Source organism: Neltuma alba, unplaced genomic scaffold, assembly GCF_004799145.2.
Source record: "Neltuma alba isolate B1F8T4 unplaced genomic scaffold, ASM479914v2 tig00010875_pilon, whole genome shotgun sequence".
Classification (NCBI taxonomy): Eukaryota; Viridiplantae; Streptophyta; class Magnoliopsida; order Fabales; family Fabaceae; genus Neltuma; species Neltuma alba.
This window is the reverse complement of record NW_021635666.1, coordinates 877,343-898,735: the sequence shown is the minus strand read 5'-3', so window position 1 is coordinate 898,735 and position 21,393 is coordinate 877,343. Positions and strand designations below refer to the sequence as shown.

Genomic DNA, 21,393 nt, shown 5'->3' with positions numbered 1-21,393 from the left:
CTTCTCTTCTCTAATATACTTTTATTGTTAGTTAATTTCATAACATCGATTACAATTTTCCAAAAATTCCGTTATTTAAAACATTTATGCAGTTTTTCAAAATCACTCATTGAGATGTAATTAATAATATATCAAATATGGGTAAATTTTATCTTTTTTCATTTTCAAACAATATTAAGGACTTCACTGGTATCTCTTTTAAGATGGCTATAGTAATGCCTTATGATGGGGAAAGTACATGAAATTGCAATATTTACCGCAATTACTTAAGAACAACTCAAACTCTGCTGCTAACGGCGAAGCACCGAGTAACTTTTAACTCACTCAATTTTTTTGGGGTCTGAATTAACAAGTCTGATTAATTAGAATTAAATTAGTTGAAAGCAGAATTTCGATTTGTCCTCGCAATTTTATTGAATGTCCACCGGGCCGAAGCAAAACAGGAGAGCATGAGCGGCTCCGTTGATTCTATGCCCTGACCCAGAACTTTGATCCAAAGGCAGGGAGGGGGGAGGAGGGGGGGAGCAGAGAGACCTGTGAGTTCGCCGATTCACGTTCCCGTCGTTTGAGTCTCAGACCAGTGTGGAGTCGCTGGTCTGTATTCTGTATTCATTTTCTCTGCTGCAAATACAATGGCTTCAAAATCTTCTCAATTCTGGGAGCATTATGGCTATGATTTGCTGTTGGGATCAATAGCTGCTTTCTATTTGCTCATGGCGCCGTATACCAAGGTTGAGGAAAGTTTCAATATTCAGGTCGACTTCGACTCTTCTCTTTTCCCACCCTTCGCATTTCTTTGCTGGGAAATTATTTGTCAGAAAATGGCATAATAGAAGCTTGCTTTGTCGGGTGATTTAATTTGGATAAATTGTTTCTTTTTGAACTCAAGCTGAAAAGGAAAAGGGTGAATGAATTGTGGAATTTATATACTGATCAAAAGTTCAGAGGGTAGCGGGTATTTGGATAGTTGGAGAAAAAGCTTTAAACGGAGGGATTGAATGATGTATATTGACTTACGCATTATATTCAACAATGTGATTCCTTTTCAAGGAGCTTCTCTTCGGTAAAACTGTAATGAGTGTTGTCGTTTGTTCTTCTGCTGTTTCTATGCATCCCAAAGTGTTATTTTTGATGTATGAAGTTGAGTCTGGCATCCTTTTTTTTTTTTTTTTTTTAAGGGTAAATATTGGCACCTAATAAGATGCAGTTGAGTTATTTATCCAGAGTGCAGTCAGTTGCTTTATCTGTGTTGGAGTCAAAGTTATCTTGAAATTCTTCGTTAAATGGGCAACTTATTACTGTATAGCTCGGCTTTGGTAAAATCCTGCATTTCTGAATTCTGACCGTTTGCTCATTTTGTTTTGTTGGGTTCTCAAGGCAATGCATGATATTCTTTATCACCGACATCACTTGGATAATGTGAGTCTAGTTGTTTATACCTGTCAGCATAATTCTATAATTTAAGTTGGCTTTCGCTAGACTTTTGAGTGAATTTATTCAATTTTGTGTTGTCTTATTAATAGTATGATCATCTGGAATTCCCTGGGGTGGTTCCTCGCACTTTCATTGGTAAGACTTATAATTTCTTTCATTTTTCTTTTCTTGTAGTCTGAAAGCTTTTTGCATTGATATCATAAAGAATAATCTATATGGAAAGATTTATACTAAGATATTAGGGTGGTCTGATAGTAGATTTATATTCAACCACTAAGGTAATCAAATGGTTACAGATGTGGGCTTTTAGCAGCAGATCTTATGTTCAAACTTTTGTTCCGCCATGTGATAATAAAAGGAGAATTATATTATGTGATTCTAGGGGGATCAAGCAATTGGTTCCCGTTGCTAACTTCACATTATTATTAAAAAACCACAGTAGACTGCAATTTGAGACAGTAAACTTATTTGTTAACGAAGTAAGTTCCTGTCCGAAGAAATAAACCAATCTTTGTGAGTCATATGACTTGGAATGCAATATACTTGTTTCTTAATCATTTTTATTGGGTTGTTTGATCAATTCAGTATTAGAAACATAGTAATCTGCATTTTCATCTCTGATCAGATTGTTTTGAGTTTTATTGAAGCTATACAGCTTTTTGTCATCACTAAAGTTGACCTCTATCTTTTTGGATTTTGTTATCCTTTAGGTGCCTTGCTTGTGTCACTTCTTGTGGCTCCATTTGTGTTGATTATGAGTTTGCTGCAATTGCCAAAGTTTTACGGTCTTTTAATGGGTAACTTTTTTCCCCCCTTCTTGATGCCATCATTGCTTGTTGAACCATTTTTTCTTTTTGGCAGTGAAGTTTAATCTTTTGATAGCGTACTCCCCGTAATTTTGTTTTTAAATGATGAAACATAGATGCCAATTTAGCATTGGCATAACTTGTTTATTTTTCTTTTCTTACTTTTCTATTATAAATAAATCTAATGTGTTCTTATTGTTTGTACCCAGTTCGAATGGCTCTGGGGTGCATCATATTATATACCCTAAGGTTCTTTCGTTGTCAGGTATTTGCTTTTTCATTCTTCAAGATCCCTGACTCTCAATTATCAATCATTATAAACTCAGGACCTTTCATCTCCAGGATTCGAGCTGAGGTCCTAGAAAGGTCCAGCACCTCTCACGGCATGAGAGGTGTTTAATTCAATGAGGCACCAAAAGTCAGATGCCTTTTGTGCCTTCTCCATTGTGAATGGCATGTGCCTTGATTGGTTTGCACATTTGAAGCAATGAGCTTATAAATTCGAGTTCAAAAACTATAAAACACAACCTGAAAACTCCTGCCTAACCTTTAATATTTAAGGTAATAGGGTGAGCAATAGTTCTTACTGTAAAATATTGTTCAGATTTTTATCGACTTTTTAGGGTTTTGTAATCAGTCATGAAACCAATGCCAAGCAACTTCCTTTTACTATATTGAAGCCTAAATGTGAACATTCATCTGTACGAACAATTAAACAACTGCTTTATGAACTATAGAAGGGAGGGCTTGGGTTAAATTCTGTTTGTAAGAAATTTATTTCCATGAATAGGATTCCCAAGAATGCAGAAGACATAGATAAGGCATATTACGCTGATTTTCTTCTTGTGCAATTATTGCATCAAGTAATTATTTTCTTCACTAGGTAAAGTTCTAGTTGCCAATGAGGGCAATAAACTTTTGTAGCATATGATTCTAATCCTCACCACATGCAATGTGATCTTTTTCTTTCCGGCCTAGATTGAAGAAACTATCATTTGTGTTGGAATAAGAGACGTTGCTAGTCATTCTAGATATATGGTTGATATCCTTGTTATGTTTCTGAAGTTCTTCATCAATACCTATTCTATATCTTGTCCTTTATTATATTTTACTTCTTCTGGAGAGGGGTTATTGATGTCAAGTTCTGTTATGGTGATGGTGGCAGTTTGTTTTTATTAGTGGTTTTTTCTTTTTCCCATGGAAAGTTGGGGCTAACGTTTGTAGTTTGACGTGGGGTGTTGTGATAGTTGTGACCATGAAAGTTGTGTATTGGCGACTTTGGTTGGCGTTTGGCTCTGTGGTGAGTGAAGATTTTGATGCTGAAAGGAACTACTTATTCCACTTAAAAGTATTGCTGTTTATAGGAACAGATCCCAGACAATAAGTATGGGATTTAGCTGAAATTACAGAGGTAAAATCAAAACAGAAAATCAGATGAAAACTTTCTAAATAGATGATGACAAGAATTGCATAGAATCAGGGAATAGGATCAGCATTATTCTGAGTCAAATAGTAGAAATATCTTTGGCCCACTTTGTCCTAATAGCTCGCCAACAGTGAGTAACCCAAGCTGTGGATATTGAGTAAGAGATAGTTAAATAACATACACAAGAAGTTGGTCAGGAACTTCTTTAAGCTGTGTCATTTTATTTGATTATGTGATTGAGGGAAGCAGTTGAAAGAATTTCGAGACAGCTTTTTTTGGTAAACAAATGAGAGTTACGGGAATGGTGTTATCTTTGCCTCTACCCTTGAGATGGCTTGACTGAAGTAGTTGAATTGATTGGCCCAAATACACATTTACTTTTCTTTGCAAACGAAGTAGAGTCTTTGAGAGACAACCAAAGAAACAAAATTGGTATCTTTGAGAATTTGTAGACTGATGCTTAAGTGTCTTAAATGCTCTTCCTATGACCCACTATACTCCAAAACGTGGTCAAAGAAAATGAAAATAAATGTCTTAAGAATGGACTTCAATAACCTGTCCCCCCCCCCCCCCCCGCGGGAAATGATGCTGGAGAATTGGTGTGGCTGAATGTCATAAAAAAAAGGTCATAGAGGCCTACATGTGTCCTAAAATTTTTTTCGATGACATGATGATGAATTCTTAGCAAGTGATACTTGGCCTAAGATTTATTTTAGACAGAAACATTGGTTCATGTGATTCATCTACTAGTGCTTCAACTACTGGCGTACAAAATATATTCTTGATGGTTGTTTAGTTTAACCTTCCATAATCCATGCAAAAGCTTTGCAGGCCATCCTTCTTTTTGATTGGTACCTCTAGTGAAGCAAATGTGCTGGTGATAGGGTTGTGTACTTTTGTTCATCGCCTGTCTTTGGTGCTGGTACATGGTTCTCTCAAGGGAGTTGATTGTCTAGTATGCAGAGGGATTGGTCAACTTGGTTTTAGTATGTTGTTTGACTGATTTTTATTTCAGGGGGTCTTTGAATATCACTGCTGGTACTCCAAAATTCGTTACGAACTTCTACTTAACTGATGTTTAGTTGGAAAAGCTTATGTGTCAGAAGCTTATCCACAAAACCTAAATGCCATAGAAGAGTCAATTTGGAAAATGCAAGTGGGAGTTATTTTGACCGTTTTGAAACTTAGTTTGGCAAATGTAACTTTTGGCAAACTGTAAACCAAAAACGCACTTGTGATGAAGATGATTTCAAAAGCTTTCTTTTTCTTTTTGGTTCCTGTTTTGGTTCAAAATGATGTTCAATAATATCAAAATAAGTCGGCCATATTCTCCTTCATTTTTTGCTTTTGTTATGCAGATAAGAGATAGATACGGGCATCAAGTAGAAGCCTTCTTTGTGATACTTACTGCAATTCAGTTTCACTTGTTATTCTATTCTACACGCCCGCTTCCAAACACACTTGCTTTGGGTGTGGGTAAGTTCTTGGAGTATGACTCTTCAACAGTTTTCTTGGCTCCTCTTTTCCTCCTGCTCATAATTGATAGTACCATGCGTTACAATAGAAAGGGACAGTCCCTGTTTGCTGGATGTTCATGGGGTTAATTATTTGACAATGCACAATTTGTAATCTAAATCTTAATGAGTTTGTGGCATATGGTCCTTGATGATTGGTGCTGATTATAAAATTGGCAAGCCTAATATATTTTTCTATTTTATTTCAAAATTTTGCCAACCCCCCACCCCCAAAAATTTTCAAATGATTTTTCTTTTATGCTACAAAATGTAATGAATTCTTGTTTCCGGAAATTTTGTGAGCATTTGGTGATGCACTTTCTACTTTGCAGTCAATTTGGCATATGGATATTGGTTCAAGGGGAACTTTTATGCGGCTTTGAATTCTCTGGTATGCCTCAGTCCAAAAAGGAAAAAAACCCTTTGGTGTGCATGTCACATTGTTTCCGTTTCATATGATGTGCGAAATATTAATTCTCGTGAATGTTAGTATGTGAGGATATGCTAGAAACTTAGATTTTTTTTTTATCCTTTTGCATGAGCTTGATAACTTATGGCTAGGGCATTTAATATATATATATATATATATATATTGGTTTTGTTCATATTCATATTGCACCGAAGAGGATGAGTGGTGCAATATTTGTGATGTTTTTTGAATCATCGAAGTGGGAAAGAAACAGGGTAATGCAAGTTGTGACTTTGATATATTGATCCTCTGATAATTGATGGGTGACTGAAAATGATTGTATTGGAGGGAAGATTGAATTAGATGGTGATAGGAACCAGAACCGGAAAAGTACTGAATCTCAATAATATTAATCGGCTCTGCCTTCCCAGGGGTACAAGGAAGAGGTTACAAGCTAAAGAATACAGCAATGACTCTCAAAATAATTCCCAGAGCTAGCATTCGAGAGGCTAGCACTCTCCTCACCAAAACACTCTCCAAAATATGACCTGCCTTTCCTCTGGACAAAACCAACGACTGTATGCCCATACAATGGTCAACACGGTCCCCCAAAATACCCTAATACAATCACAGGTCTAAAGCACACAAAAGCAAACTAGGTTACTGACATTTCTCTAGAAAGGTAGGAATCAGAAAGTCAACTTATAAAGCGGCCTTTCCATTTACTTGCATCTTCTTATCTCTCCTCGTGTAAGTCTGTTTAGCATATGGCCTCTATCATTTCCCACCCCTAAAAGTTTCACCTTGTCCTCAAGGGGAAAATTAGGAAACTGTTGAGAAATGATTGCAGCCTCTTTCCATGAATTTTCAAAGTCTGGTAGGTATTTCCACTTACGAGCACTTCCAACTTACCATTCGTTAGTGTCCTTGCCTTGCAAATGTCCTGTGGCTCCACTTGCAGCTCCAATTGTTCGGATAGAGCTGTGGGAAAATTAGGAGTGACCATTGCTGGCTGAACCGATTTCTTTAAGTTGGAGACATGAAAAACCGGATGCACCCCAGCTGTAGGAGGAAGTTCTAGTCAATACACCACTGCTCCAACCTTTTCCACTATTTTGAAAGGTCCATAAAAATGTGGGCTCGGTTTTTCATTGATCCGCTTAGCTAGGGTACGCAATCTGTAAGGTTTGATCTTGACATACACATGGTCTCCTACTTCGAAGTTCACATCTCTTCTGTGCTTGTTGGCTTGGTGCCTCATCTGTTCTTGAGCCTTAAGCAAATTCGCCTTGAGGGTGTCAATGACTACGTTTCTCGCCTGAATCTGCTCATTTACAGCATCCACTGCGGAACATTCATCGTGTAACTTGAGGAATGTCGGGGGGTCTCTACCACACACTGCCTTGAAGGGTGTCATACTTGCTGCACTCTGATGTGTTGTGTTATACCAGTATTCAGTCCACGGTAACCACTGCACCCACTGTTTGGGTTTCTCACTGGTGAAACACCGCAAATAAGTTTCTAGCCCCGTGTTGAGCACTTCCATTTGTCTGTCAGTCTTTGGGTGGTAAGCAGAACTTAGACAGAGCTGTGTACCTGCTTGTTTGAACATTTCTTTCCAAAACAGACTCATGAAAACTCTGTCTCGATCTGACATAGTAGTTCTAGGGAACTCGTGGAGCTTAACAACCTCCTGAATAAATATTTTAGCCACGTCTTTAGCAGTAAAAGGATGAGTGAGTGGTAGGAAGTGGGGGTACTTGGTGAACCGGTCAACTACCACCATTATGGTGTCATACCTCTTTGATTTAGGTAGCCCTGAAATGAAATCCATACTTATATCCTTCCACACTCCTTGAGGGATAGGAAGTGGCTGAAGCAAACCGGCAGGTGTAAGGGCTTGATATTTATTCCTTTGACACACTTCGCATCTGGCTACATACTACTGGATATCTCTTTTCATGCCCTCCCAGTGCACCACATTGGCTTCCTTTGACACACTTTACTCAAGCTAAAATCCAACTGGAGGTAGACGAGATCGGTGAATATTCAATCACGATGGGTGATGGGTATACATTATGGAGGAGACAGCGGTGCAAGGCAGTGAATATGAATTTGCAGGGAATTGAGGTAGTGCAGACCTTCTATCCATATCCCTTGAATGGAATTGACGCTGTTTTAGGAGTAGAGTGGTTGAAATCCTTAGGGGAAGTGAAAGTGAACTTGGGCATGCTGACCATGAAGATTGGTTAGAAAGGAAACCGAGTCTACTTAGAGGGGGACCCGTTCCTCTCACGCACCCAAGTCTCCTTGAAGTCACTGCTTAGGGCTGTTAAAAAGAAAGGGCAGGGATTCCTCATTGAATATAGCAGCATAGAGGGCGGTCTGGAAGGTTATGGTAATATACTTGAGGAGGTACAGAGCTTGCTAGATCAATACTTGGTGGTGTGTCGAGCTCCCGACAAGCTACCACTGAACAGACCGCAAGATCATGCGATAGTGATTAAACCGGGGGAGCAACCACCGAATGTGCGCCTATACAGATACCCACACTGCCAGAAGAATGAAATTGAGGTGATGGTAAGGGATATGCTGCAAGCGAGGATCAAACAGCCAAACACCAGTCCTTATTCCCGTCCGGTGATATTGGTTAGAAAGAAAGATGGAAGCTGGAGGTTTTGCGTGGATTATCGGGCCCTAAACAAGATTGCGGTACCAGACAAATTCCCTATTCCGGCTATAGATGAGTTGCTAGATGAACTTAGAGGTTCCACAGTATTCACAAAACCAATGACTATATGCCCATACAATGGTCAACATGGTCCCCCAAAATACCCTAATACAATCACAGGTCTAAAGCGCACAAAAGCAAACTAGGTTACCGACATTTCTCCAGAAAGGTAGGAATCAGAAAGTCAACTTATAAGGCGGCCTTTCTATTTACTTGCATCTTTTTGTCTCCTCGTGTAAGTCTGTTTAGCATATGGGACTCTTCAGATGGTGAAAGAGTTACTACCATGTTTCTTATGATCAAGAATCACATTTGAATTATGTCCATGCTTGAACCACTGCAAATTTGAATTAGATAACTTTGACTCTACTGATGGTGAATCTTGGTTTTACCGGAGAGGTAGAGTGGAAGATGCAGGTAATGCTGGTACTGGAGATGATGCTTGAGCTGTTCATGAGCTTAGCAACTCTTTTTTTTTCCCCTTTCATTTGAAATAATAATTTTTGTGATTTGCCCATTTGTGGATAGATTTTGTTCGCACAAGTGTCTTGCATAAGTTTCTGTGAAATTGCAAGTTTGATGGTTTTCTTTTCATAATTAAATATATTATATTTTGTCTCTAATGCTTGATGTTAGTAAAGCTCTTTAGCATCTCTGAATTAATAAGTTGGTATTTTTTCTTGATAATCAGATTTTTGCTACTACTGTATTCAGATGTGATGTACTTTTACTTCTTTGCCCCCTTGGGCTGCAGCTTCTGCTGGTATGTTGCTTTCCTCTATAAATTATTTTTCATTTTGATTTGCCCTTTCCTTCAATGCACAACATGGTTTCTGTTTCTTGTTCTTATTCATGTCAACTTGTGACAATGCAGACCTTTATGTCATATATCTGGCTATGCTGCTTCTTTTTTAATAATTTTACCTATTAGACTATGGAATCTTGAAATTAATGGGGGGATTTGCTTAATATAGCTTTTAATTTCAAAGGAAATATGTAGGTTTTCAAGTTAAAAGAGTGATCTTTGTAATTAAGATGGAATACACGGGGAGTCAGTACATTTTACTCTAAACAATAATTTAAATGGGAGAAATTTAATCCTCTGAACTTGTTTATTGCATACCAACCGTGTGCATATACAAATGATAAATGGAGAGTAGATTGTTACTGCAGTCGAAAGATGTAAATCCTCCTCCAACTAAAATATATTACTCTTAAATAAGATGGCTCTATCCTAATAAATGCATAACACCTACTTACTCGTTGGGGGATAGAACAATAGAAGAAAAGCTTCAGTCTACCAAGTGAGGCTGGCTGCATGACTTGGACGAAGCCATTGGACTCCAATAACAAATAACTATTAAGAACTATTATTCACTTTGGGATTTTGTCACACATAGGGGATACAGCCTCAAAATAAAATATAAAAAGTGCCACAAATAGATGCTAACAGTCACTTGAAGATAAAACTTATGACAATGAAACAATTGTGATCGATATGCAAAGTTCTGTATCAGTCTGAGGGAGTATGTTTGAATATAATGATTGCTTGGTTGAAGGACTTCTGTTAAGCAACCAATAGCCAATGCATCCTTTTGTTTTACTGACGTTGTACCTGACTTATTTTTATCCTTTAAAATAGACGCATAGGGAACTTGATTTTGTTTGAGCTGTTAATTCCATTGCCCTTTCTTCTTCTGTTGCCTCCTTTTTCTTTTTCACATCTCTGTTCACCTATCTTTTTTTTGGGCATGCTTTTAGGTGCTATAACTCTAGGATGTGAAGATAGACCAGGTTATTGGTTTGATTGTCATTTTTTTTGTTTTAGCTTTATTTTTATCTTCTGTTCCTTTTTTCCTTCTTTTAATGTTTAGCAGTGCCTACAGTTGAATGTTAATGGTTCATTTCTTATCCTGTAATACTTAGGAATTAGTGTACTAAGTTCCTTCATTTTGAGCGATACTCCTTTCATATAGAATTTTTTGAGTGAAATCCTTGTACGTAGAATTTTAACATAGCAGTTCTTTTCTTTGAATCTTCCTATTATTTTCTGGCCCCCATCCTTGGGGCATTACAGTGAAATAGGTCAACTTGTTGTTGCGACTATTTGAATTTTAAATTTTAATTAAGCTTTGTGCCTAATAAGAACCATCTCTTGAAGGGAAGACCAGAGAGATTTCATTATGGGATGCCCTGAAATACTGCACTGGGATGGCTTTCTTCAGTATAGGTTGGTGAAGTAAACTTTTTGAATTCCTGTTAAAAACCATGATCATATGTGTTCAATAACTGTCATGGAGGATTTTTCTTATTAATTTTTTTTTTAATAATTTTTTAATCTTCTGACCTTGAGGCTCTCGTGCCCTAAACAGGTCTTACTATGTTGATTGATTCAATTTTCTGGAAGAGGTTATTGTGGCCTGAATTTGAAGTATTTTGGTTTAACTCAGTACTCAACAGGAGTTCTGAGTGGGGTGTATCCTTATTCAAAGTTTATTTTATTGCACAGATATATAGCTCTAGAATGTAAACATTTATGTTCTATAAGTTTTATGGCCCAAATTGATTCTTGGTGCACTAGCATCATGAAGATATAACTTAAACGTTCTCTTTATTGTACTTAATTTAGAGCTTTGCTTATGGGGCTTACTGTAATATTTCAAAGACACTTCCTAGTTACAAGTTATTCTTTGAAAACTGCTTCAGTGGAGTCTATAATTTTCAATTCATGGAAATGGGTACAACATATTTGGTTGTATCAAAGATTTCCCTATGGATTTACCAGTTAGATTATATTTTAGTGATTTGTGGAAAGATTGGCTGGAGTTGCTGCGTTCTTGAACCTTCTTGGTTTTCATTTCTTTTGCACTTTTCTTTTCCATGCTTTATTTAGGTTCATATTTTATCTTTCTTTGAATATTCTCTGGTCTCAATATAATTTTCTTTTGTTTTTTGTTATGTAATTATAATTATAAATAAGAAAACACTTAAATATTATATAAATAGGGTTTAAATAAATATTATTAGGATTTAGATAGTATTTAATTATATTAGTAGGATTTGGATAGATTAGGATATCTAGATAATATTTAGATAATATAAGGATATTTACTTAGATTTATATCTATTAGGACTTTTGCTTATAAATAAGTATTTGCCATTCTTTGTAACTCAGTTTTGGAATGTAATCAGAAATTATTCAGTTTCTCTTGGTCTTCTACTCTTCTTTAATTCTCCTCTGTTTCTATTACTCTTTTCCCTTTCTCTTTCCTCTTTCTCTCTCCTATTTCTTTACTTTTCATAGCATTTTTCAATTGAAATATGAAGTAGAAACTCAATTATTATGGGAATAGGAGTGTTTCCCTTTATTCAAGTAGGACAATTTTGGACTATTTAGGGCTTGTTTGGTTCAATTCCAGGACCTTTTGAGGAATGGCAATCCAGATTCTATTGCTAGTGAAATTACATTGGGTTTCTCTTCAGGCTGTAGATGGTGTTTCTCATGGCAATCGTGATAGCCAAAAGCATTTCAATCCCCATTCCTAGTTCCCACCCTATTCATTGCCCTTCCCACTCTCAGACATGTTTTTGAAAGGGCTTCTTTTCCCTCCAAATTGTTGAGCCATCTACCATTAATGCCAACCTTCCTTCCTCAGTCTCTTTTGCCGTTGACATCATCACCACCAGTGACATGTCTTCCCTGATAGTACCACCATCAGCCTCTCCTCTTTCACATCCTTCTACTCCTTTCTCTCCTTATCTTTGAATCCTGGGTTGTGGTGGGCACTCTGGTGCAACGCTGTCCTCTCTCACCACGGCCATCTTCCTTCAATTTCCCATGTCAGTGAGAAGAGCAACATGTTTTTCGCAGACTTGGGTTCTGTTGCATCACAGATCTTCCTTTGATTCCGTCATATTGTGGGTTCAGTGGTGTTGCAGATATGACTCGTGTTGCTATGGACTCCCTGGACTCTTGCAAATCATAGGTTGGATTTGATTCATCTGGGTTTCCTTGTAGGTTCAGGGGACATTTATGTTTCTAATCAGTTTTCATTGAAATTTTTAGTCGATCAATTTTGTGTTTCTATGTTCTTGTCTGGATTTTGTTTGTATTCGAGTCAAAATGTTGATTAATCAAATTACTAAGTAGTTTGTGCTGCCAGTGAGGAAAGAGAGCAGGAGAGGGAATTTTTTGGTTGAGGACATTTTGGTCATTTCATTTTATATGTCTTTAATTAAAGTTAAAATATTAATTTTCTTTTACTCAAGTTTTAATTTCTTTTAACTCGTTCTCAATATCATACCAAACAAACTTATGGTGAGGTGATCAAAATTCCGTTCTATTCCTTTTCTTGGGCCTTCGGGAATTGATCCAAACAATCCCTTAAGTTTGTAAAGCTTACTTAGAATTATCATTTCTGTCAAGGAGGGCAGGAAATTTCTCATTGCGATGCAATCAGCCTAGGATCATTTTATCTTCTTATATTCTCTCCTGTTGTCATTAGTTTTATAGTATGGTTAATCTGATTTCTTCCTAACACAAGTAAGAATATATCTAATAAAAACCCTATTCATTGTTTTATTTTGCCTTAAACTTATCAACCTGAAGTTCTGTTCATGAAATATTCAAAAGATACAATATGTAAATGAACCCTAAAACCGATATCTTTTCTGTTGCTAGTTGGCCTCCTTTCAACATTCCATCAATGAATCTTCAAGTGACAATCTGTATGTCATAGCAAAAGCCTAATTTTCAGACTACTAAATTTAAATAACACTTTCATTCAATTTTTCTTAATCCACTGAAAGCCAGATGTGCTAGAAACCCTTTTGCATATTGGCGCTTTCAGGCTGAAATGTTACATTTTGTCACAATTTTTCTAATATACAATGATAATGGGCTTTTTAAACATTGTAAATTTGTCCATGGATATTTGGCTTGTTTTTGCTTTTATGGATAAGTACTTTATTTCATGGTCTAATAAACTCAAACTGTGGCAGTTGCTTGAATTTTCATCCATGTTCTGACGTTAGCTTTTTATAATATTTTCCCTCCTGTATTTGATCGTTTATTTCCTTTACAATATTTGTTTAGACGCATGCTTTCCATTGGTACTTCTCCTCAGCACTCCCTCGATCATTGCTTGCTGCATATCCTCTTTCACTGGTAGGTGTTGGTTAATAAAAATCCGTCACCTGCTATGACATTGTGCTGACTGCTTATATAGGCTGTTAACTTGGCATACTGACTCATATATGCTTCGATTGACCTGATTAATACAATATATTATTTTGACAAGTACACTTTTTGGGTATTCCTTTTCAGAAACATAAGTTTATATTCCCATCTATCATCTTTGAGGTGAACCCAAAATTTTATTCTTATGGTATCATTTACTTCTGTATTAACTATACTAATCTTAGAATGTTTCATGTCTATGTGCTTTCAGAACTTACAAATAAGCTGTAGGTGCTAGCAGATGTTCATAGAATCCATGTTGTTATATGTATAGCCTATTTCCTCTTTCTCTCACATCTTGCACACGTCATGGGGCTCAACCCTGGTTCATTGGATAGGGGCTCATCATATTTTTTTTTACATGGCTTTTTTAAGATTTTATTTAACATGTTAGAAGACTATGTAAGGAAATTGGAGATCAATCTTCTTATGTTATAAAGGTAGCTTTATTTTGATTTACAGAATAGAAGAATTGTATAACGAAGGAAATGGGAACATAAAGTATATTGCTATTTTGTGGGCAAGGAAGTTTATTTAAGATGAGGTTTATGAAAATAATCACTTTTTGTCAGTTGTCTTGTTTTCTGGTTATGTAAAATAATTTTTCATTGTCAGATTATCTATTCTGATGGTCATCAATCAGTGCCACTAACCTGCATTCATTTTCTAAAGAAACATCATCGTTATAAGCAATATGGAGAGGTCAATGAACAGTGAATAGACATAATTAGTAATTGCTAATCTGTTTGTAGTACTAGAGTTAATTTTGTTCCTCTTCCTCCAAACCCCAAAAAAAAAAGAAAAGAAAGAAAGAACAGGAAGGAGTTAAAAAAAGGTATGATAAAAAGTAAAATCCCATCACTTTTCCTAATTTGGCCGGTTGCCTTCTTTTCAGCTCAGTCTTTTCCTAGACAGAAGGGTTCGGTCTTTCACTGTCCCAGTTCTTTCCTTTATTCTGATTTACTCCAAGCTTCCCCACAAGGTAGGATGCGTACTTAATTGTTCATGTTTTATATCATGAACATTGTTGCAACTCATTTTTATTGATGCTGCAGGAGCTCCGTTTTATCATAAGTTCAGTTCCAATGTTTAACCTGTCTGCTTCAATTGCTGCTAACAGAATGTAAGATCCTGTTGCTCTGTATTACTGTTTGAGATATAATATTTTGAAGCTTTTTGGGCAAAATGTGTTGCTGTTTCTATATAGTCTTTTTCAGTATATCTGTCTCTGTGTGTATTTGTGTGTTCATTTTTCTTAAGCTTGTTTTTGTTTTTGTTTTTATATGTTCCAAGTTGCAATATTTTTATGTTCTTTAAAATAGTTTTGATACCTTAACCTTTTACTTACCTGTCAACTTGTTCCCAAGCCCTGGTTGACCTTTAATACCTACACCTTTTACTTTACCATTTACCCCTTTAATCAAACGTTCTTTCTAATTTGGGCTCAGTGTAAAAATATACATTTTGATGACCCAGTCTATTCAATCAGAGTTTTAAAAGGACAATGATGAATTAGTCTTTTTTGGGGACTGTATTGTTACTGAGTAAGCAAGTTTAAGTGCTTTTACATTTATAAAGGAGATATGAAAATGGAAGAGGCTTCTTTCATTGAATAATTGATGCACATGTTTTATTGGTCATTTATTTTTTCATGTTCGAGTTACTAACCGATGTCATACGTTCCAGTTTCAACAATAAGAAGAAGCCTTTCTGGAACTTGCTTTTCTTCATGTTGGTGGGACTATTGTTAATAAGGTTGGCTGACAAGTCATTTTGTTTTGTTGATAGTTGTATTCTTCGTTTTGTACTTATTTTTATGTCTTGTAGTGTAGGATGCTCCATTACAACTTTCATGGCATCATACTGGAATTACCCTAGCGGGCATGCGTTAAAAGAATTGCATCAAATTGGTGAGTCCATGAATCTTAAGATGTTAGTGCATTTGCTACTCCATGGGAAGCTAGAATTTGCTCGAGGAAAACTATTGTTATGTGTCCTCAGTGTAGCATGATGATAGAATCTATCTGAGAATTGAGAAAGGGGGAGGATTGGAACTGGAACGTATGGCATCTATCTAAGAATTGAATCTTTAGGAATTCTTTGAAACAGAATCTAAGTCTTGGAACTCTCCTAAAGCCGATGGAGAATCTCCTAAGTCGTACTGAGTAATGTATATTTTATATCCTTCAATACATAAGTAGCAATACATATCCATTATTGAAAATAGGGTAAAGTAGCACATAAAACCCTGATCTTAGTTCCCAAGTGCATTCAGCACCCTGATATTATTATTAGTTACATCTAGCACTGTAATCTTAGTTATAGTTTAAGGTGCTGGATGTACTATAAATAAGATTAGAGTAGCGGAACATCCCCCCCCCCTCCCAAAAAAAAAAAAAAAAAAAAAAGAAAAAGAAAAAATCAGGTGCTGGGTGCGCTTGGGAAATAAGACCTTGGTAATAGATGCTACTTTACCTTTGAAAATAACTAACATCTTAATCAAAGGACAATACAGCACTTAATCAACCCTTATCAGTCACATGCATGACAATATGTTTTATGCAATTACTAAATACACTTTTCAACTTTAGCCTTCTTATTGTAAATTAGCAATGGAACTTCATGGTCGAGAACTCTATGATGCTGGGACATTTTGCAAGACTTGAGGCTCAGGGGACTTTAAAATTGTATCTGTTATTAGGATTCGGATTTTATCACTCTCCACATTAGAATGATTCTATCGTAACGGCTGACCATAACCATAACTCCTATAATTAAGCTGATTAGAATGTTTGTAGTAAATAAAGGATATTTCATCACTCTTAAAAATAGCATCGTTTTTCATGTGGGGGCTGTGAGGTGTTGAGTACATTTTCCTATTCTTTTGTAGTGTATTGTCATTTTATGAACAATTCAAGTAGCATTGAATTGAATTTAAAGTATGGTACTCAACTTTTTTTAAATAGGATGAAGTTTGTTCAACTAACATGAACATGACAATATATTTCAATGGCAATGTCAATACCTTTTGACGTTGATTTTCCAATGCTTGACTGAGTACATCATGCAGATAGATGAATGACTGGCTAGCATCCTGGTCTTTTATCTAATAACATATCACATTGTCTCGAGTCTGTTTACCGTGATATGGTTGTTGCTCTTGGCAGGTGTTCTTAATGATACAACTGAGCAGTGGGTTCACATTGACACCTTTTCAGCCATGAATGGTATATCCCGCTTTTGCGAAGGTGATTCCCCATGGAGGTATATTATGCATATTTCTTTTATATCATACCTTTATGAAGCTCTTCGTATTTGATGTATTTGCCAGAGACGGACCTACTCATAATGCTATGAGGGCAGCTGCCTTCATTACCTAGTTAAAAAGAAATGGCTATAGAAAGCAAAATTTGAATGTTTTCATCAATATGCTATAATACCACTTAAGCAAAGCCAAAAACTGAGGGAGAATACATACAGTCTGATATTCAATACGAATGAAAGATTTTAGAGTGCTGTTATCATCAAATTTTACAAATTCAAAGTCGATATCATAATTTACAGAAAACAAGACAATGAAACGGGCCTTTTTTTTTTTTTTTTTGGATCAAACATGGCAATAAAACTGATACAGTTTGCTATAACAGATAATTCTTCTTATAAAGAGCTGTTATTGAATGAGCTGACAGAAGCTGTTTGAGTTCAAGTTTGAATTGTCAATTTGTACTTTTTTTTCCCCTAGGCTTTGTTGTTCTTGTTAGTCTTTTGTAGGTTTGTGAGGCCTTTTTTCTAGGTGCAGTTCGCTCCTTCTCAGATGCTCTTCCTGTTTCCTCTTTCTTGCTCTATCTTTATCACGCATGTAAGACAAGGTAGTGCAAATGTAAACATACCTAATGCATTGTTTGCCCGTGCTTCATGAAAATATACATAAAATATATCGTATATGGAATAAGTCTATGATATTTCTCAGGGTGTTCATGTGGTTGCGGTTCTTCAGGTAATGCAAAAGGTTTGGATGTGATTGATTGTCCATACCACCTGGGCTTGGCTTTCTCTAACCTACATCCAGCCAGCCCCATGCTATGTCATTTTCCTCCTAATCCTGCCCTCTCCTACCCTTAGTTTCATATTCACTATACTCATTCTCAAAGGTGCCTACATCCACCGCCAATTTTTCCTCTTAGAATTTTCCTCATCATTAGACCCTCTCCAAAGGCATCTCTGCCGCTTTCCTTGTTATTCTCCGCTGGAAGCCAAGTCTGATCAGCGGCTCTACCTCTTGCTTCCATTTTAATTTTTGTGCTCTAAATTTTCGTTAATCTTTGTCTCTCTGCCTGATAGACAAAACAACAAATTCATATTTTCAAGATACAATATTATAACCAAATCTTGAAAAAAATTTGAAAAATAATTACATCTATACCTTTTATGCCTTTGCAAATAAGAATGTTTTGACTTCCTTTTGCTCACTTTATAGTTCAATACCATTGGAGAGCTGAAATTGCTTCTTGGCAACATGGGGCTTATGGTAAAAGCAAACATCAAATATGAGCATTGGTGTGATGGCTTATTACATATGGATTTGTTTCTTGGAAGGAAATCCCATTTGCAGGGAAAGTTTTTCCCTGTCGTATAGATTCTAGTTAATAACAGCCTCCATATCCAAGTTCTTTTAGGTCGCTATAAACATAAGAAAGGTATTAATAAAAGCTTACGTCACTTAATTTATTTGAACAATCATCTTTTTGTTTCCTATACAGAATGGTATGAATTTTTCAAAAATCTTTCCAACCTTGTAGCCCATTTACAAAGAAATGAGAATGATCTTGGCAGTTTGACATGAAACAGAAAAATAAAACAAAAATAAGAAAAAAATTTTAGTGAAACCAATAGAGGAATAAAAAGTAGAAGAAATAAAATTTGAAAATAACATACCATTACTAGGACCTACCAATGCCAATGCTTCCTTATTTTGGTCCCTTTCATGACAAAATGTTCTCAAATTATTATGCTTCTCCTCATGCATATTCAGATATCCATTTTATATATTGCAGAAAATTTTTATATATCGCTTTCACACGTGTGCCCAAAAAAATTGGTAAACGCTAACCATTCTAATAAAAGATTAAGTTGTTTTCCTGGTACCAGTATTCTTTAACATGTCCAAATTGAAGCCTTTCTTCCAAATATACAGTATCGTATTTGGAAATATTTCTGTGGCAATAATGTTTGTTTGAGCTTTTCTTTTTCCTTTTTTCTTGGGTTACGGTGGGTTTTCCGTGAATTGACAAGCCAATAATATGCGAAAATGTTTTGAATCATAAGCCATGATCCACTGTTGTATAAGCTTTTACATCCATTTCATTTTTGGATTGTTGCTTTTATTGTCGCTGTCAAATTCTTGTGTTGATGACTGAGATATATGCATGAAATGAATTGGTTCACCCATTAACCAATGCTTGTTTTCTCAATTAGTCCGGACTGGACCAAGCTCTTATGTTTTCTGTTGAATCTGGTTTTTATAACCATGCTTTGGACGACTATATGATGGTGCTTACTTTTCATCTGACATATAATGCTAATGTATCGGTTGTGACAAGTAGAAACTGAAGATTGTATTTACGGAGATTTTGATCAAGAACAAGTACTAAACATTACTTCTATTTAAAGAAACAAATTGAGAAACTCCAAATGAAGTGAGCACAAGCAATTAATGAAAGCAAAACTCAATTCCAATGGGAAAATTAAATTTGGGATTTGGGAGTGTTGCTTCGTTGTTCTCATTGCGGTTATGAGAGTCTAAGTTTCAATTATGCTTCTGAGTGTTGTTTTTATTCACTTCTAACTTCCAAGGTATTTTTAAATGATTGGTTTGTGACATTGAACTTTCAGAATATAATGTGTTCATATGTTTCTCTTATGTAGATACTCTAAAGAAGAACAAATCAGCTTGCAGGAATTCCGCCGGAGAAATTTTACTTTTCTCATAAAGTGAGTTTTTAAAGCGTATCTACTTATTCGAAGAATAAATTTTTCAACGGTTAAATGATTGTTCATATGCTTGGTGTAATGGGGAAGAGATAGTTATCAGTGAGGAATGTAGAGAAATGTTTCCGAAATGGTACAGTGGAGACAAATCCATGTGCCAATGCTATATGTGTTCACATTGAATTGTTTGGTATGCCTTACATGTGTTTTTTAAAATTCTATTTAACAGTGAACACCCGGTGGTTGATGGATTCAAGTGTCTATTCAGTGAAGATGGGTTTGTTAGAGCTCGTTTTAGATTTGAATTTCCGCCGATTGTACTGGTCAGTAGTAACAGTAAACTCAAAAATTGAATGCTTGATGCCTTTGAAATGTTGTTTTAAATGCTTTTGATCCACTCCAGGTTAAAGAGCCCAAAGTGTATGTCCATGGAAACCTGGAAAACCGGATGATTGTTCAAAAGGATTGGCCAGGCTGCTGATAGTCCTTCCTGTTAGTGATAGCTTTTTGAGCTAATAATGTGAGTCACAGGCGGAGTTTGTTTGGTGAAAATGTTCTCCTTTTGTATAATAGTTGATAATTGATATCATGTAGCATTTTAAATTGATTTATCATTATCGTATTTCCATATTTGTTAATAGATAATTAAGACCATGCTTATTCAACTGTCAATTCTTGATGCATTCATCGTGTGGCAGGTATTGATTAGGCATGTCTGTGTTTTGAACTGCTTGGTTTTACATCTCAAAGCAAAGAGAAAGAACAGAACAGTCTATGTAACTATTAAATCATGGAAAGTTACTTAAAGATCTGTGGTAAAAAGAAAAAAAATAATAATTACAAGGTCTCAAAAATTCATATTTACAAGTCAAAATAATCAATCACTGCTTGGTCTGTTCGTGGGAGAGGATTGAAGGTTAATTCATGTTGCACTTGTCAACAAAGAGTACTTGAGAAACAATGCAATAATGCAAAGTATTAATGTATGATGTAATTAGGAAGTTAATTTTGATTCTATATGTAAAATGTTTATTAATTTTTTTCAAATTAATTTTATTGGTATTTCCTGAACAATAATTAAATAGAAGGGAGAGAAAGAATTAAGAAAGATATTTAGGATATTTTAGAAACAGCATATTATATTAGTTAATTTAACTAACATTCTTAATTTACTTAAATTAGTTAATTATGTATTATATAAAGAATTGGTGGAGTATAATGCTGACATATTATGAGGATAGCAAATAATACAAAATTATTAAAACCAACCTTCAAACCAATCCCCACGCGAATGCATATACAAGGGAGATAAGAGGTGAGTCCTTTTTAATGTTCAATGCACGATATGAACTTTTTTTCTTCTCAGCAATTGTTTTACTTAGCTTGGATTCTCTCCCATGACAAGAGAGAGACACTTCAGGAGAAACACAGAAATGATTCTCACAAATGATTAATGATGCATCGAGTAAACCAATTTATTATTAGCTTAAGTTGACATTTTTTTATTAGCACAAATTTTCCCTTATTAGACATTTGTTCAATGTATTGCCCAACACTGAATATGGACACTTTTAGAAAAGACTGTATGTGGACACTTCTAGGAAAGATTCTAATCTTGATTAGTCATGGTACTGTTCATAAAACAGTAAAAGTAGAGACCAGTCATTATGAACAAGAAAATGGCCCAGCTTGGTTTTGATTTTTATTTAATTGGCATACAAATTTCAAATTTGGTGAGTCATAGTATAAGAAATTAACTCTTTCCGCTATATTTAGCACCCATTAGTCGCTTAAGTTGATATTACCCTATAGAAATGAACTTAGTTTTTAGAAAAATCTTTGTTGG

General features: G+C 35.6%; 1 protein-coding gene across 3 annotated transcripts; it reads left to right on the top strand.

Moving 5' to 3' along the window:
• Positions 1–431: 431 nt before the first annotated feature.
• Positions 432–20,230, top strand: LOC114759635 (dol-P-Man:Man(7)GlcNAc(2)-PP-Dol alpha-1,6-mannosyltransferase-like). 3 transcript variants are annotated; one of them, XR_003741933.1, is made up of 19 exons: positions 432–755; positions 1,378–1,419; positions 1,524–1,569; positions 2,145–2,231; positions 2,450–2,505; positions 5,025–5,142; positions 5,513–5,571; positions 9,012–9,083; positions 10,487–10,550; positions 10,693–10,796; positions 13,416–13,487; positions 14,455–14,541; positions 14,615–14,682; positions 15,246–15,314; positions 15,387–15,469; positions 16,727–16,807; positions 19,485–19,550; positions 19,777–19,870; positions 19,951–19,972. XR_003741933.1 is itself a non-coding variant. In XM_028948839.1 (19 exons), the coding sequence occupies exons 1-19, from the start codon at positions 633–635 to the stop codon at positions 20,026–20,028; spliced, it is 1,485 nt and encodes a 494-aa protein (XP_028804672.1). In that variant the 5' UTR covers positions 436–632; the 3' UTR covers positions 20,029–20,230. The 3 variants fall into 3 exon arrangements, 2 of the variants coding, with proteins under 2 accessions (XP_028804672.1, XP_028804673.1); XM_028948839.1 differs by having other exon boundaries at positions 436–755; positions 16,727–16,823; positions 19,951–20,230; XM_028948840.1 differs by lacking the exons at positions 1,378–1,419; positions 1,524–1,569; positions 2,145–2,231; positions 2,450–2,505 and having other exon boundaries at positions 437–755; positions 16,727–16,823; positions 19,951–20,230.
• The last annotated feature ends 1,163 nt before the right edge of the window (positions 20,231–21,393 follow it).

What these genes read in the sequence shown, in the direction of transcription:
- LOC114759635 (XM_028948839.1), top strand. Translation starts at nt 633, where the DNA reads ATGGCTTCAAAATCTTCTCAATTCTGGGAGCATTATGGCTATGATTTG. An exon ending in ACTCCAAGCTTCCCCACAAG is followed by an intron (nt 14,542 to 14,614) that starts GTAGGATGCGTA and finishes TTGATGCTGCAG; the next exon opens with GAGCTCCGTTTTATCATAAG. An exon ending in TCAATTGCTGCTAACAGAAT is followed by an intron (nt 14,683 to 15,245) that starts GTAAGATCCTGT and finishes CATACGTTCCAG; the next exon opens with TTTCAACAATAAGAAGAAGC.